Source organism: Nansenia antarctica (genome assembly GCF_963989245.1).
Source record: "Nansenia antarctica genome assembly, chromosome: 3".
Classification (NCBI taxonomy): domain Eukaryota; kingdom Metazoa; phylum Chordata; class Actinopteri; order Argentiniformes; family Microstomatidae; genus Nansenia; species Nansenia antarctica.
In genome coordinates this window covers 25,572,090-25,589,072 of record NC_137688.1, presented here as the reverse complement: position 1 = coordinate 25,589,072, position 16,983 = coordinate 25,572,090, and the positions used below count along the sequence as shown (strand labels likewise).

The window sequence follows — 16,983 nt, the reverse complement described above, 5'->3', positions numbered from 1 at the left end:
ACACACGCAGCAGTAAGTATATGTAGAAACACACACACACACACACACACACACACACACACACACACATAATAATAATAATAATAATAATAATAACCTTTATTTGAATAGCACTTTTCTGCAAATGGGTTAGCTTTGCAGGTCAAAGTGCTTTAATCATTCTATAATCATCATTTAATAATGTAGTAATTTAAAGGCAATATTAAAATAGTTTTTTTTTTTATACATACACTGCACACACACACACACAGACACACACACACTGCACACACACACACACTGCACACACACACACACTGCACACACACTGCACACACACACGCACACACACACTGCACACACACACTGCACACACACACACACACACACACACACACACACACACACACACACACCTTTCAGTAATATACCTACTGTCAGGTCTAATGCATCAAATGGGATATGTTCTGGCTGCGCTCGTGCAGGAACCCTGAGGAGACACATTGATGTCTACCTGCTGTGACGATCACCCTAATGGAACGGACACACACTGCCTCTCCCTCAGCAGAGGAGAAAACACACACTTACCCACGCCATTAAACACTTTCCACTTGTTATGCTCACTGACACTATAAAGTAGTCCTAAATACTGTTTCTCCCTATCTCTCTCTCTCTCTCTCTCTCTCTCTTCCCTATCTCTCTCTTCTCCCTATCTCTCTCTCTCTCTCTGTGTCTCCCTCATCTCTCTCTCTGTGTCTCCCTCTCTCTCTCTCTCCTCTCCTTCTCTCTCTCTCTGTCCCTCTCTCTCTCCCTCTCTCTCCTCTCCTTCTCTCTGTTTCTCTCTCTCCTCTCCCTCTCTCTCTCTCCTTCTCTCTCTCTCCTTCTCTCTCTCTGTCTCTCTCTCTCTCCCTGTCTCTCTCTCCCTCTCTCTCTCTCTCTCCTCTCCTTCTCTCTGTCTCTTTCTCTCTCCCTCTTTCTCTCTCCCTCTCTCTCTCTCTCTCTCTCCTTCTCTCTCTCTCTCTCTCTCCTTCCCTCTCTCTCCCTCTCTCTCTCCTTCTCTCCCTGTCTCTCTCCCCCCCCACCTCTCTCTCTCCCTCTTTCTCTCCTCTCTCCTTCTCTGCAGGTATCCTCCACAAAGGCAGCGGTGAGAACGTGTTCGTGTCGGAGCAGCCTCCGGTCATCAGCAGCGTGATGGGCAACGGGCGGCGGCGCAGCATCTCCTGCCCCAGCTGCAATGGCCTGGCGGACGGCAACAAGCTGCTGGCCCCCGTGGCCCTGGCGCTGGGCACCGACGGCAGCCTCTACGTAGGGGACCTCAACTTCGTACGCAGGGTGTACCCCTCCATGAACACCACCGGGATCCTGGAGCTGAGGCGAGTTTGGTTGGCGGGGGGGGGGGGGTGAGGAGGAGAGGGAGAGGAGAGGTAGGGGGGGGGGGGGGGAGATGAGGGTTGAGGGGGAGAGGAGGGGGTGAGGAGGAGAGATGAGGGGTGAGGAGGAGAGGGAGAGGAGGGGTGAGGAGGAGAGGGAGAGGAGGGGTGAGGAGCAGAGATGAGGGGTGAGGAGGAGAGGGAGAGGAGGGGTGAGGAGCAGAGATGAGGGGTGAGGAGGAGAGGGAGAGGAGGGGTGAGGAGCAGAGATGAGGGGTGAGGAGGAGAGGGAGAGTACAGGTGAGGGGTGAGGAGGAAAAACTCCTTAATTAACATTGGTTTTCTTCTGTTTTTGTCTCTTTTTTTTTTTTTTTTTTTACACCTTGAAGGAACAAAGACTTCAGGCACGGGTAAGATGTCTGTTCAATATGCATGTTCAATAATATAAGACTGAATCAAAAGTGCAAATATGACTAATGTTACATCTGAAATTGCCTTATTGACTTGATCATTTGAAATGACTTCCACTTACAGGATATAATACCTGAACATCCTATCAATGGTCTTGACTTGCTCTCTCCCTCCCCCCTCCCTCCCTCCCTCTCTCCCTCCCTCCCTCCCTCACAGTAACAACCCGACTCACAAGTACTTCCTGGCTGTGGACCCGGTCACGGGGTCGTTGTTCATCTCTGACACCAACTCCCGGCGTATCTACCGCGTGCGCTCTCTGACGGGCGGCCGGCTGCTGTCAGACAACGCGGAGGTGGTGGCGGGGACCGGGGAGCAGTGTCTGCCCTTCGACGAGCGCTGTGGGGACGGGGGCAAAGCCACCGAGGCCACACTCATGAGCCCTAAAGGTGAGCCGTCTGTCTGTCTGTCTGTCTGTCTGTCTGTCTATATCTATCTATCTATCTTTCTAGCCCTAAAGGTGAGCCCAGGAGAGGCAGGGGGGCGACGGACACCCGACTGACCCGGGAAAACGACAACGGACGCACTGATGTCCCGACGTCACCCTTTATCCCTCTTTTCTCTTCTGTCTGTGTTTCTGTGTTCCTGTCTGTCTGTCTGTCTATATCTATCTATCTATCTATCTATCTATCTCTCTCTCTCTCTCTCTTCTCTTCTCTTCTGTTTGTCTGCCTGTCTGTCTGTCTGTCTATATCTATCTATCTTTCTTTCTCTCTCTCTCTCTCTCTCTCTCTCTCTCTCTCTCTCTCTCTCTCTCTCTCTTCTCTTCTCTTCTCTTCTCTTCTGTCTGTCTGCCTGTCTGTCTGTCTGTCTGTCTATATCTATCTATCTATCTTTCTCTCTCTCTCTCTTCTCTTCTCTTCTCTTCTGTCTGCCTGTCTGTCTGTCTGTCTGTCTATATCTATCTATCTATCTATCTATCTTTCTCTCTCTCACACACACACACACACACACACACACATCGTAACATATGCCTTCAAAGGTCCATCTGTTGGTGTATATTGGGCGGAGTTCGTCTGAGTTATTTTAGGGCTATGTGGTCTAGATCAGACACACCCGTCTGTCTGTCTGTCTGCCAGCCACTGACAGGACAGGAGTCACCCCGGAGGAGTGATGGATGGATGGATGGATGAGAGAGAGAGGGAGGGAGAGGACGAGATGGGAGGGGGGGGAACAGAGAGGGAGAGGACGAGATGGGAGGGGGGGGGAACAGAGAGGGAGAGGACGAGATGGGAGGGGGGGGGACAGAGAGGGAGAGGACGAGATGGGAGGGGGTGGGGACAGAGAGGGAGAGGACGAGATGGGGGGGGGGGGACAGAGAGGGAGAGGACGAGATGGGGCGGGGGGGGGGGAACAGAGAGGGAGAGGACGAGATGGGGAGTCAGTGAAAGAGAAGGGAGAAGTTGGGTCAGGTGACCTGGGTGTAATGAGACCAGAGCACCAGAGACTGCGGCCGCCTGCTGGAACCCATTCAGTTTGGGTAGTAGTCGCTTGTGTCGCTAAATCCGCTCCACGCGACACACACTTCCTCCTCGTTGCCATGTCGATGTCGTCCGCCGACAAAGAATGTATCAGTGTCCGGGAATACGCACTGGGCTACCAGGGTTACCAGGGTTACCAGGGTTACCAGGGTTACCAGGGTTATCAGGGTTACCAGGACAGGAAGCACACACAGGAACACGCCCCCTCAGTCCCTCCCCTCAGACGGTGACAGAGCGATACAGACACAGCACGTTACCCAGATTAAGAAGTTGCTGTTTCTTAACACTAGAACAGCCGTGCCTTTTTACCTACTAAAAGAGCCACCTCTTCTTTTACAATGCTCAAGCTGCTATTTACACACAACGACCATTAGTTGGACGCTTGTGAATTAGCCTGCTTCCTACACAGGAAAACGGCAAAATAGCTTTATACTAGCTTATCCTGATGTGATTTTTGGATACTGGGTGGTAGAACGCACATATCTAGGAAAGGTCATGAAAGGAGGGTCCTGAAATTTGATCGAGTCCAAAGATACACATGCACATAGGCCTGCAGATAAACAGTAGTAACCTTAACGGATAGCCTACATTGTAACTATTGCTCATATTTCTTTTTGTTCTGATGTTCAATCAATGACACTGTTAGTATTATTATTATTATTATTTATATATATATATATATATTGTTCTTTATTTTGTTATATATGACAAGCTCCTAGTTGTTATACCAAGCGATTTCTTTCAATATGACGACAATATTTCACGTTATTTCATCATCATTCAATCAACTTTATTGGGAATCCCATCTAGCCTGATCTCGACATAGCCTAATCATTGAAGTAGGCTATAGGAGTTAAGTAATGTGAGAAACTTGCACTGATTTTGAAGTTGACTCGAATCTGAAAAATTCAATGAACACTGCGTGATCCAAAGCGTATGGATCTTGAGAGAACGGTAAACATTGCAGAAAGCCTTACCTTCGTCCAGGCTTTGTGTAGTGATAAAGCCTTATACCCTACCTTCAGATGTGTGTGGTCTCAGACAAGGCCTTAGAAATCGATTGAGAAGATGATTAGATCAGTCGATGTACTGTACACTCATAAAACCTCTCTCAGTTCTAAACCTGCTTATGGATGTGATAATACTGTTGCCTATCACTTCTTATTCTGAAGCTGCTCTATGTACGGCGTTAGAAACATGACATTTTCTATTACAGTCAGAGAACCCGGGACACGAATGAAGTTCTGTGTATTTATCACGCATTGTTGAAAGAAGTATCTTTTTCTTTTAGCAATATACTTTTAGAAATGAGTTGATTGTCCACCTTTAATGAAACTAAAGCAGGGCAGGACCAGAAGGAGGTTATAAACCAGATTAGAGTTAACGCACATGGACTGTTTCTGATGGCGTGACGCCAAGCGTGGATATACAAGGCGAACATTGTGACACCAAACTGTCAAGAATGTCACACTGTCACATTTCCTGTCTCTGTTATGAAGTGTGTGTGTGTGTGTGTGTGTGTGTGTGTGTGTGTGTGTGTAACAAGACTACAGAGAGGTTTTGATTCCCTGCCTCCTGTCAGACAGACACAAAGCCAGCTAGCTCCGATCAACCTGCCCCCTGTCACTGCTCTGTGCTCTCTTTCTGTGTTTGTGTTTCTGTGTGTGTGTGTGTGTGCGCCTGTGTGTGTGTGTGTGTGTGTGTGTGTGTGTGTGTGTGTGTGTGTGTGTGTGTGTGTGTATGTGTGCGTACGTGTGTGTGTGTGTGTGTGTGTGGGTGTCTTTCTCTCTCTCTTCCATTCTCTTTCTGTCTGGCTGTCTGGCTGACGATGTCTATATCTGTCTCTCTCTTCTCTTCTCTTCTCTTCTCTTCTGTCTGTCTGCCTGTCTGTCTGTCTGTCTGTCTGGCTCTCTGTCTATATCTATCTATCTTTCTCTCTCACACACACACACACACACACACACACACACATCGTAACATATGCCTTCAAAGGTCCATCTGTTGGTGTATATTGGGCGGAGTTCGTCTGAGTTATTTTAGGGCTATGTGGTCTAGATCAGACACACCCGTCCGTCTGTCTGTCTGTCTGTCTGCCACTGACAGGACAGGACTCACCCCGGAGGAGTGATGGATGGATGGATGAGAGAGAGAGGGAGGGAGAGGACGAGATGGGAGGGGGGGGGGGAACAGAGAGGGAGAAGAGGAGACAGATGGGGAGTCAGTGAAAGAGAAGGGAGAAGTTGGGGCAGGTGACCTGGGTGTAATTAGACTGCACCAACGGCCCCCCGCTGGGACACAGAGGTGACACACAGGGTCCCTGAATAACCCACCGGCAGTCCCTGGCTGATAGGGCGTACTGTGCCTCGACACGGCCGACTCCACACAGCGTACAGGAAAGTGTCTTTAGCTCGTTCACTTCTGAATGAGAAAGTGTCTTTAGCTCGTTCACTTCTGAATGAGAAAGTGTCTTTAGCTCGTTCACTTCTGAATGAGAAAGCCTGCCGGAGATACCGCTGCGGTGCACGTGTCGTCTGTACCTTCAGTCTCGAACGAGAACAAACATTTGATGTTGGACAGACTTTTTCTTGACTTCTTCAGACTTTAGTTTTTGGGGGGGTGACTCCTGTCCTTCTTGTATTCCTCAACCCCCGCCCCCCCCTCTCCCCTCCCCTCACCCCAGGGATCGCGGTGGACAAGAACGGGTTGATCTACTTCGTGGACGCCACCATGATCCGTAAGGTGGACCAGCACGGCATCATCTCCACCCTGCTAGGGAACGACCTCACCGCCGTTAGACCCCTCAGCTGTGACGGCAGCATGGACGTCAGCCAGGTAGAGAGGGAGGGGAGGGGGGGGGGGAGGGATGGAGGGAGGGAGGGAGGGAGGAAGGGAGGGAGGCAGGGAGAGAGGGAGGGATGGAGGGTTGGATGGAGCAATGGAGAAAAGGTGGGAGGGAGGGAGGGAGGGAGGGAGGGAGAGGTGGGATGGAGAAAAGGTGGGAGGGAGAGAGGGAGGGAGAGGTGGGATGGAGGGTTGGATGGAAAAAAGGTGGGAGGGAGGGAGGGAGGAAGGGAGGGAGGGAGGGAGGGAGAGGTGGGATGGAGGGTTGGATGGAGAAAAGGTGGGAGGGAGGGAGGGAGGGAGAGAGAGGTGGGATGGAGGGTTGGATGGAGAAAAGGAGGGAGCAATGGAGAAAAGGTGGGAGGGAGGGAGGGAGCAAGGGATAGAGGGATGTCTGATTGATTGATTGAATATTTGGTTGACATACTTACAGTTCTCTGTTCCCGGTGTTCCCATCTCTCTCCTCTCTCTCTCCCTCTCTCTCTCTCCCTCTCTCCCTCTCTCTCTGTGCCAGGTGCGTCTGGAGTGGCCTACAGACCTGGCAGTGAACCCCATAGACAACTCCCTGTACGTCCTGGAGAACAACGTGGTCCTACGCATCACTGAGAACCACCAGGTAAACACATCTTCATCACCATCATCATCATCATCATCATCATCTTCATCATCATCAACGTCATCATCATCATCATCATCATCTTCATCATCATCATCACCTTCATCATCATCATCATCATCATCATCACCTTCATCATCATCGTCATCATCATCATCATCATCATCATCACCACCTTCATCATCATCATCATCTTCATCATCATCAATGTCATTATCATCCTCATCCTCATCACCATCATCATCATCATCGTCGTCATCATCATCATCATCATCATCACCACCATCATCATCATCAACGACACTAAAACACTTAAATCTCCAAGTATAAAACATCTGTCTGTGTGACTGATGACGTCTCACTGGAGTGTCACAATAATATGAGGTCGTTTCCAGCGCCACGATACTGTGATGATCAAGTTAATGTGATATATACAGTATATATAAAGAAAAGATAGAAAGAAAGGAGAATATAAACGAGGTACTGGAAGGTAAACTTGACCCCCCCCTCCCCCTCCCCCTCCCAGGGCATCATCATCGCGGGGCGTCCCATGCACTGCCAAGTGCCAGGTATTGACTACAGCCTCAGTAAGCTGGCCATCCACGCTGCGCTGGAGAGCGCTACTGCCATCGCTCTGTCCCACACGGGGGTCCTCTACATCGCTGAGACTGACGAGAAGAAGATCAACCGCGTCAGACAGGTATGTCCTCCCTCTGCAGCCAGAGTTAGCTAGTGATAGTACGTGTTAAGTATGTACTACCTCTGCAGCCAGAGTTAGCTAGCGATAGTACGTGTTGATGTGCCCAAAGGATGAGTCACGAAATCACAAGGTCTGGCTCAGAGTCGACAGTTGAAGATTTATAGATTTATTCCACACAGCTGATCGATCAGCTGGTCTCTCTGTCTGGTCTCTCTGTCTGGTCTCTGTCTGGTCTCTCTGTCCTTCACCTGTCTGGTCTCTCTGTCCTTCACCTGTCTGGTCTCTCTGTCCTTCAACTGTCTGGTCTCTCTGTCTGGTCTCTCTGTCTGGTCTCTGTCTGGTCTCTCTGTCCTTCACCTGTCTGGTCTCTCTGTCTGGTCTCTGTCTGGTCTCTCTGTCTGGTCTCTCTGTCTGGTCTCTCTGTCCTTCACCTGTCTGGTCTCTCTGTCCTTCAACTGTCTGGTCTCTCTGTCCTTCACCTGTCTGGTCTCTCTGTCTGGTCTCTCTGTCCTTCACCTGTCTGTCTGGTCTCTCTGTCCTTCACCTGTCTGGTCTCTCTGTCTGGTCTCTCTGTCCTTCAACTGTCTGGTCTCTGTCTGGTCTCTCTGTCTGGTCTCTCTGTCTGGTCTCTCTGTCTGGTCTCTCTGTCCTTCACCTGTCTGGTTTCTCTGTCTGGTCTCTCTGTCTGGTCTCTCTGTCTGGTCTCTCTGTTCCTCACCTGTCTGGTCTCTCTGTTCCTCACCTGTCTGGTCTCTGTCTGGTTTCTCTGTCTGGTCTCTCTGTCTGGTCTCTCTGTCCTTCACCTGTCTGGTCTCTCTGTCTGGTCCCTCTGTTCTTCACCTGTCTGTCTGGTCTCTCTGTCTGGTCTCTCTGTCTGGTCTCTCTGTCTGGTCTCTCTGTCCTTCACCTGTCTGGTCTCTCTGTCTGGTCCCTCTGTTCTTCACCTGTCTGTCTGGTCTCTCTGTCTGGTCTCTCTGTCTGGTCTCTCTGTCCTTCACCTGTCTGGTCTCTCTGTCTGGTCCCTCTGTTCTTCACCTGTCTGTCTGGTCTCTCTGTCTGGTCTCTCTGTCTGGTCTCTCTGTCCTTCACCTGTCTGGTCTCTCTCTCTGTCTGGTCCCTCTGTTCTTCACCTGTCTGTCTGGTCTCTCTGTCTGGTCTCTCTGTCTGGTCTCTCTGTCTGGTCTCTCTGTTCTTCACCCGTCTGTCTGGTCTCTCTGTCTGGTCTCTCTGTTCCTCACCTGTCTGGTCTCTGTCTGGTCTCTCTGCCTGGTCTCTCTGTCTGGTCTCTCTGCCTGGTCTCTCTGTCTGGTCTCTCTGTCTGGTCTCTCTGTTCCTCACCTGTCTGGTCTCTCTGTCTGGTCTCTAGGGTTGGGTACCGTTTGGGTTTTATTCGATACCAGTGCCAAAACGATACTTTAACACTAGAACCGCCAACGGGTCAAATTGACGTCTGTGCCTGGCTACGGCATTTCTAGTATCCGAGCCTACAACAAAATGTACTCTGTCATTGTATTAAGGCATTGTGTTCACAAATGAGTATTTCAAGTCATAAAATGGTGTTGGTCCTCTTGTTTTATAATTTAAGTATCTTTGACAACACTCATCGCTTTGCCTGTACGTCAATGTAAATCAGTCAAAAATAACACTGGAAATGGGTAGGCTATTAGAAGAATATGTGGGTGGTGTGATAGGCGTAAAACGTCATTCACCACATAAAAAGACTAAATTAACAAAGTACCTACCCCAAATGGACCATAATAACCACAGCATCGGCCTATGTTGCAACAGAATGTGACGAAAGAAAGCGCGCCTCCTGGGATGTCTCAGTCGCTGAGCTGAAGGCATTTATTGCTCTGCTATATGTGAGGGGTACATACTGCCGGAAAAAACATTGAAATTGAAAGTTTCTGGTCGGAGAAATGGGGAAATGCCTTTTTCAACTCCACATTATCTCAGAACCGGTTTCGGGAGATCATGCGCTTTCTGCGCTTTGACAGGAAGGAGACCCGACGCTCCCGGTTGACCACCGACAGGTTTGCGCTCATGGCTGAAGTGTGGGAGAGATTCAGGCAATCTCAAACTGCATCTCATGCTAGAAGAGAACAGCTGTTCCCGACGAAAACAAGGTGCCGGTTCACGCAATATATGCCCAACAAGCCAGATAAATTTGGAATTAAGTTTTGGCTGGCACCAGATGTTGAGAGCAAATACCTGCTGAATGGCTTCCCATACCTGGGTAAGGATATAAGCAGACCAACCACGCAGTCCCTCGGAGAGAATGAGTAGACTTTGAATCATATCATTGTAATTGCTAGGCAACGACATAAACAATGCAATGCCGTGTAGAGGGACTATTGTTTGTGCCGTTGCCTATAGCGGTTATAATGCATTTTTATGTGGGTCGATTTGACGCCGTGGCGGTTATAGGTATAAATGCCTGTATTTTTTATTTAGATGTATCTATACCATATTTAACAATAGGAAGTGCAACACAACACCATTTTAGGAAAAGTCAAAGACGGGGGGACTTCAATATTGTATTAAAACATACTTATGTACAATTGAAAAACCCACTTGGGTCAAATTGACGTCATGGCGGTTCTAGTGTTAAAAACGGTACCGGTACCGAAACAGTACTTAAATCACATACATACACACACACACACACACACACACACACACTGAAAGATTATCAGCTCATCAATACGAAGTAGGCCTACATGAGAGTACATGCACAAAACGGGCTAACGTTACTCATTAACTGTTTACACAACAGCGTCAGTCAAATCACAGTGTGACAGTCAGATGGAGCATTAGGTAAACAACCAACAGCAAGGTAATGCATATTATCAGCTGAGAAAAACAACATTTACCTTTGATGACATCGACATGAGCCCTGTTTACCCGTACCTCCCGCTAAATTCAGACCAATTACAAAATTGTTTTGCAAGCGCATCACCTCGCGCATGTTGAGAGCGATTCAGTCTCGATAACGTGAACTGAGTGGAACTTTAACAGGCGATGTCACGTGCGAGAGAGGAACCGAAACGAGGAACCGAAATCTCCGTTGCAATTCGGTTCGGTAGGTACCGAATGTAAAGTAACCGGTACCATACCAGTACCGGTTTTCGGTACCCAACCCTACTGGTCTCTCTGTCTGGTCTCTCTGTTCTTCACCTGTCTGTCTGGTCTCTCTGTCTGGTCTCTCTGTTCCTCACCTGTCTGGTCTCTCTGTTCCTCACCTCTCTCTCTGGTCTCTCTCTCAGGTGAGCACCAACGGGGAGATCTCCCTGCTGGCCGGCACGGCGTCCGACTGCGACTGCAAGAACGACGTCAACTGCAACTGTTTCTACGGCGACGACGGCTACGCCCCCGAGGCGGGCCTCAACTCCCCCGCCTCGCTGGCCGCCTCGCCCGACGGCACGCTCTTCATCGCCGACCTCAACAACATCCGCATCCGGGCCGTGCGGGCCAACCGCCCGGGGCCGTCCATGTCGGGGTCCGGATCGGGAGCAGGCCAGTACGAGGTGGCGTCTCCGCGGGAACAGGAGCTGTACGTGTTCGACGGGGAGGGGCTCCACCTGCAGACGGTGAGCCTGGTTACGGGGGAGCCGCTGTTCAACTTCAGCTACGGGGCGGACGGCGAGCTGGCGGCCGTGGTGGACAACTGCAACAACACGCTAAGGGTGCGGAGGGACGGCGTGGGCCAGGGGGGGGGCGGGGGCGGGGCGGCGGGGGGGCTGCTGAGGCTGGTGCTGCTGCCCGAGAACCACGTGGTGACCCTGGGGCTGGACCCCGCCGGGGGCCTGAGGAGCGTCTCCGGCCTGGGCCAGGAGGTGGCGCTGCTGGGCTACGCCGGCAACACAGGCCTGCTGGCCACCAAGGCCGACGAGACCGGCTGGACCACCTTCTACCAGTGAGTGTGTGTGTGTGTGTGTGTCGTGTGTGTGTGTGTGTGTGTGTGTGTGTCGTGTGTGTGTGTCGTGTGTGTGTGTGTGTCTGTCTGTCTGTGTGTCTGCCTGCCTGTCTGTCTGTGTGTCTGCCTGCCTGCCTGCCTGCCTGCCTGTCTGCCTGCCTGCCTGCCTGTCTGCCTGTCTGTATGTGGGTCTCTTGCTAACTCTGTCCTCCTGTCTGTCTGTCCGTCGATGTGACGACGTTTCCATTTCATTCGACGGCGTCCGTGCCTCTCGTTCAGCCCAGCGTCTCCCTGTCTCTCCCCCGCATGAGCCTCCAACACTCCACACATGGCGCTCTGCCGCCCCTAGAGTTAGCCTGTGGTAACTGCGGGCTCCTCGCTGTGTGAGTCATCGCTCTGGGAGAGATGTGATGTGACAGATGCTAGCAAGGCCCTATGGGGACAGGCTCTACTCTCTCCTCCGCTGCTCTGTGAAGTGGGAGAGGGGGGGCTGTGTGTACCAGAGGTAGATCTGGAGCCAGACAGACTACCCAAGAGCCTGCAGATGATACGTCCGCTCCGGTTAACATGGTGTAACGGTCTAGATCAACGGTGGCTCCTCGTCACAGTCCTGGAGAGATCTGAGACCGGCGGATCTATAGGAGCAGATCTATAGGGGCAGATCTATAAGAGCAGATCTATAGGGGCAGATCTATAGGGGCAGATCTATAGGAGCAGATCTATAGGAGCAGATCTATAGGAGCAGATCTATAAGAGCAGATCTATAGGGGCAGATCTATAAGAGCAGATCTATAAGAGATCTATAAGAGAAGATCTATAAGAGCAGATCTATAAGAGCAGATCTATAGGGGCAGATCTATAGGGGCAGATCTATAAGAGCAGATCTATAATAGCAGATCTATAAGGGCAGATCTATAGGGGCAGATCTATAAGAGCAGATCTATAAGGGCAGATCTATAGGGGCAGATCTATAAGAGCAGATCTATAAGGGCAGATCTATAAGAGCAGATCTATAAGACCAGATATATAGGGGCAGATCTATAAGAGCAGATCTATAGGGGCAGATCTATAAGAGCAGATCTATAGGGGCAGATCTATAGGGGCAGATCTATAAGAGCAGATCTATAAGGGCAGATCTATAAGGGCAGATCTATAAGGGCAGATCTATAGGGGCAGATCTATAAGAGCAGATCTATAGGGGCAGATCTATAAGAGCAGATCTATAGGGGCAGATATATAAGAGCAGATCTATAAGACCAGATCTATAGGGGCAGATCTATAAGTGCAGATCTATAGGGGCAGATCTATAAGAGCAGATCTATAAGGGCAGATCTATAAGGGCAGATCTATAGGGGCAGATCTATAACAGCAGATCTGTAAGAGCAGATCTATAAGAGCAGATCTATAACAGCAGATCTATAACAGCAGATCTGTAAGAGCAGATCTATAAGAGCAGATCTATAACAGCAGATCTATAACAGCAGATCTATAAGAGCAGATCTATAACAGCAGATCTATAACAGCAGATCTATAAGAGCAGATCTATAGACGCTGTTCTGTCGGCTCCGCAGTGAGAAAGGCCTATGTGTTCCCTGCTGCGTGTGTGTGTGTGTGTGTGTGTGGGGGGGGGGGTGCTTGGGGGTGTGCATACCTGTGTGTGTGTGTGTGTGTGTGTGTGTGTGTGTGCCTGTGTGTGTGTGCATGAGGGCGTGCGTACCTGTGTGTGTGTGTGCGTACCTGTGTGTGTGTGTGTGCGTACCTGTGTGTGTGCGTGTGTGTGTGCGTGTGTGTGTGTGTGTGTGTGCGTGTGTGTGTGCGTGTGTGTGTGTGTGTGTGCATCGGTATCCTCCACGCCCAGCCTCATCAGTACGCTCCGCCTCCCCCCGCCTCTCCCAGGTACGACAGCGAGGGCCGCCTGGCCAACGTGACCTACCCCACGGGCCTGGTCACCAGCCTGCGGCGCGAGATGGAGCGATCCATCAACATCGACATGGAGAGCTCCAGCAGGGACGACGACGTCACCGTCATCACCAACCTGTCCTCTGTGGAGGCGTCCTACACCGTGGTGCAAGGTAGGGAGAGGACACACTCACACAGACACGCACAGACACTCACACACACACACGCACACACACAGACACGCACAGACACATGCACAGACACACGCGCACGCACACACACACGCATGCACAGACTCACACACACACTGACACGCACAGACACACGCACGTGCACGCATGCACACACACACGCACGCACAGACTCACGCACACACACACACACAGACACACTCACACAGACACACACACACTCACACACGCACAGACTCACACACACACACTCACAGCACATTGTGCAGTATCAGTAGCGGGGTTAATGCTTCAGAGTTTAGCCACATCTCCATCTGAGCCACTCCGTATTCTTGTCTCGTCGTCTCTCTACCCCCACGAGAATCTCACTCTACTTTCACTCTTTCTTTTTTGGGGGGATGAATGTCATTAGAACGAATTTCCTAAACTGTTATTCATAAGGACACCCCCCCCCACTCCGCCCTCCTCGTCCTAAACCCTACTTATGGTGTGCCAGAAGTGGAGATTCAGTTAGACGTCTGCTGTACTGAGGCTCAGAGAGGGAAGGAGAAAAAAAGGAAAGAAAAAGCGATTTATACTGAGTCCCACTGGAGGGTAGGCAGAGGAGGACGCTACCCAGCAGACTGGAGTCATCTGAGGTGCCTACTTCACACAGTCACTCACCACTCTACTGAGGGAGACTTGCTTTAGGAGCCGGACTCTCGCTTGACTCTCTCTCTCTCTCTCTCTCTCTCTCTCTCTCTCTCTCTCTCTCTCTCTCTCTCTCTCTCTCTCTTTCTGTCCCTCTCTCTCTCTCTGTCTCTCTCTCTCTTTCTCTCTCTCTCTCTTTCTCTCTGTCTCTCTCTCTCTTTCTCTCTCTTTGTCTCTCTCTCTCTGTCTCTCTCATTCTCTCTCTCTCTCTCTGTCTCTCTCTGTCTCTCTCTCTCTCTCTGTCTGTCTCTCTCTTTCTCCCTCTCTCTCTTTCTCCCTCTCTCTCTGTCTCTCTCTCTCTCTGTCTCTCTCTCTCTCTCTTTCTCTGTCTCTCTCTCTGTGTCTCTCTCTGTCTCTGTGTCTCTCTCTCTCTGTCTCTCTCTCTCTCTCTCTGTCTCTCTCTCTCTCTCTGTCTCTCTCTCTCTTTCTCTGTCTCTCTCTCTGTGTCTCTCTCTGTCTCTGTGTCTCTCTCTCTCTGTCTCTCTCTCTCTGTGTCTCTCTCTCTCTCTGTGTCCCTCTCTCTCTCTGTCTCTCTCTCTCTCTCTCTGTCTCTCTCTCTCTCTCTGTGTCTCCCTCTCTCTCTCTCTCTCTCTCTCTCTCTCTGTCTCTCTCTCAATTCAATTTCAATTCAATTTCAAAGGGCTTTATTGGCATGGGAAACATACATTTACATTGCCAAAGCATCTCTCTCTCTGTCTCTCTCTCTCTCTCTCTCTCTCTCTCTCTCTCTCTCTCTCTCTCTCTTATCATTATCACAAAGAGATTGTTCAGAGAGATAGAGAAGTGAACATTCATCTCAAAGGCTTCTGCAGAGTCGATGGAAAAATGCCTCTCTGTCTGTTTCAAGTGTTAAAACGTTGACTCTGGGTTTATTACAAATTGGCTTTATGAATCACTGGTCATTTACAGATGATAAAAGCGGCCTGCCTGCCATCCCCGTGCCTTTAGTATTGAAATAAAAGTCTCTCCCTAGTCTATTGGCGGACATTTTTAAGAACAAAAGAAGAACCTTTATCTCGTCTTCAAACGTGTCATTGATATCGGGCACAGGAGCGGACACCAAACCTCTCTGTCTCTTTGTTCTGTTGAATGCACTGGACCCCTCAGTGAGGGATAAAACGCTAAAATGACACATCAGTCATGTACTGTAGGCAGTGGTGTAGTGTAGTCTTTTCTAGTGGGTATACTGTGATTTTTCACTCCCAGCCTCATATCGTTCATTTCGGAACGCCATAAAAATACATCTGCGCTCCCTGTCTAACCTTATTATAAGGCTGATCTGTGCATATTTCATGTAGCATCTCCCCCCGTTGATGGTATATGATGCAATAGTCAGTCCCAATGGTCCAAAATTCAAGTGCTTCGTAACACAGACGGGGTGAAAGTTCTGTCACAAAATGCTGTTACGTATCCTCGCACATTTTTAAGTGGGTATATGGAAATCCTTGGCCTTTCCTAGTGGGTATACGGCGTAGTCCTGCGTATCACGTAGACTACACCACTGACTATTTACACACAACGACCACTAGTTGTCCGCTTGTAAATTGGCCTGCTTCCTACACAGAAAAACTGCAAAATAGCTTTATATTAGCTTATCCTGGTGTGATTTTGAAAATGTAAGGATACTGGGTGGTAGAACGCACATATCTAGGAAAAGTCATGAAAGGAGGGTCCTGAAATTTGATCGAGTGCAAAGATATAACATTTGTCTTTACTCACAGGCTGTTCTAGTGTTAACTCACTCTAACCGACAAAGGTACCCGTCCATGTGCCATTAGGCATGCCGTTGAAAACAGGATGGTCTTTGTGCGGTAAAGATTAACAGAAATGGCCGCTTTTATTGCAGGTTTTCTCTATCACTTTAACATGTTTTCTCAAAGCATAGCTCATTTTCTCTTAACTCTTAACTCCACAAATCCAAAAACTCACACACAAATCTCTTGCAAAAGCAAGGGAACACAAGACCTCGTCGACATCACAGGCAATGTTCTCCCTGACCAAGCAGAGGGGAAAGTATCGCCTGGCATGACAAATCCATCCCTTTATACTTCAGATATATCTCAACACAGGGTAGCTCACCTTTGGCCCTTTTATTGCTAAACTTATGACTTCTAATTGAAAAGTAATAGGTGTTTGCCCATATGAGGAGTGTGATTGTGTGATTGGTGGTTTGAGTTTAGCATTCTGAATGGTAGTGTTTTCCATGTGAACACAAGAGATTTTATCAAGGAAGATTGTACCAAATGTAGAGAATTGTATTTTGTGTTTTGTTAACTGTGTAGTTTAGAGCTGCAAAAGGAGTAATACGCAAGAAATGTATTTGTCATTGTGAAGAATTGGTGTGAGATAAAATACACCCGTTTCAGGTTTTTTGGTCATTGTTTTTGAGGTTCCGAGGTTAGTGTTAAAAGTTTAGTATTACTAAAAAGTATTTGATTTCGTTTTGGTTTGTCTGTGAGTGTGTTGTGTCGATCTACCAAGCAGATACAACAACTGATTTGTTGACTTCCCCCACACCTCTATCGCCCCCTGCAGACCAAGTGAGGAACAGCTACCAGCTGTGTAACAACGGGACCCTGCGGGTGGTGTACGCCAACGGGATGGGCATCAGCTTCCACACGGAGCCCCACATCCTGGCAGGCTCCGTCAGCCCCACCATCGGCCGCAGGAACATCAGCTTGCCCACGGACAACGGCCTTAACTCCATCGAGTGGCGCCTCCGCAAGGAGCAGACCAAGGGCAAGGTCACCGTCTTCGGCAGGAAGCTGAGGGTAAAGCTGACACATCACTTTCTGTCAGGGTTAGAGGCTGCTGGAGGGAGAAATCGCTGGA

The 16,983-nt window shown here is 49.6% G+C and overlaps 1 protein-coding gene across 1 annotated transcript in view; it reads left to right on the top strand.

Annotated features, from left to right (window-relative positions):
* Window positions 1-16,983, top strand: part of LOC308153939 (teneurin-2-like) — a gene marked incomplete at both ends in the record, with an annotated part of 224,056 nt that overhangs the window by 197,925 nt on the left and 9,148 nt on the right. Inside the window, 9 exon segments of the mRNA XM_080527122.1 lie at window positions 1,103-1,352; window positions 1,739-1,759; window positions 1,977-2,206; window positions 5,979-6,130; window positions 6,654-6,755; window positions 7,282-7,455; window positions 10,722-11,371; window positions 13,268-13,443; window positions 16,687-16,922. Coding sequence (XP_080383248.1) covers window positions 1,103-1,352; window positions 1,739-1,759; window positions 1,977-2,206; window positions 5,979-6,130; window positions 6,654-6,755; window positions 7,282-7,455; window positions 10,722-11,371; window positions 13,268-13,443; window positions 16,687-16,922 — 1,991 coding nt within the window.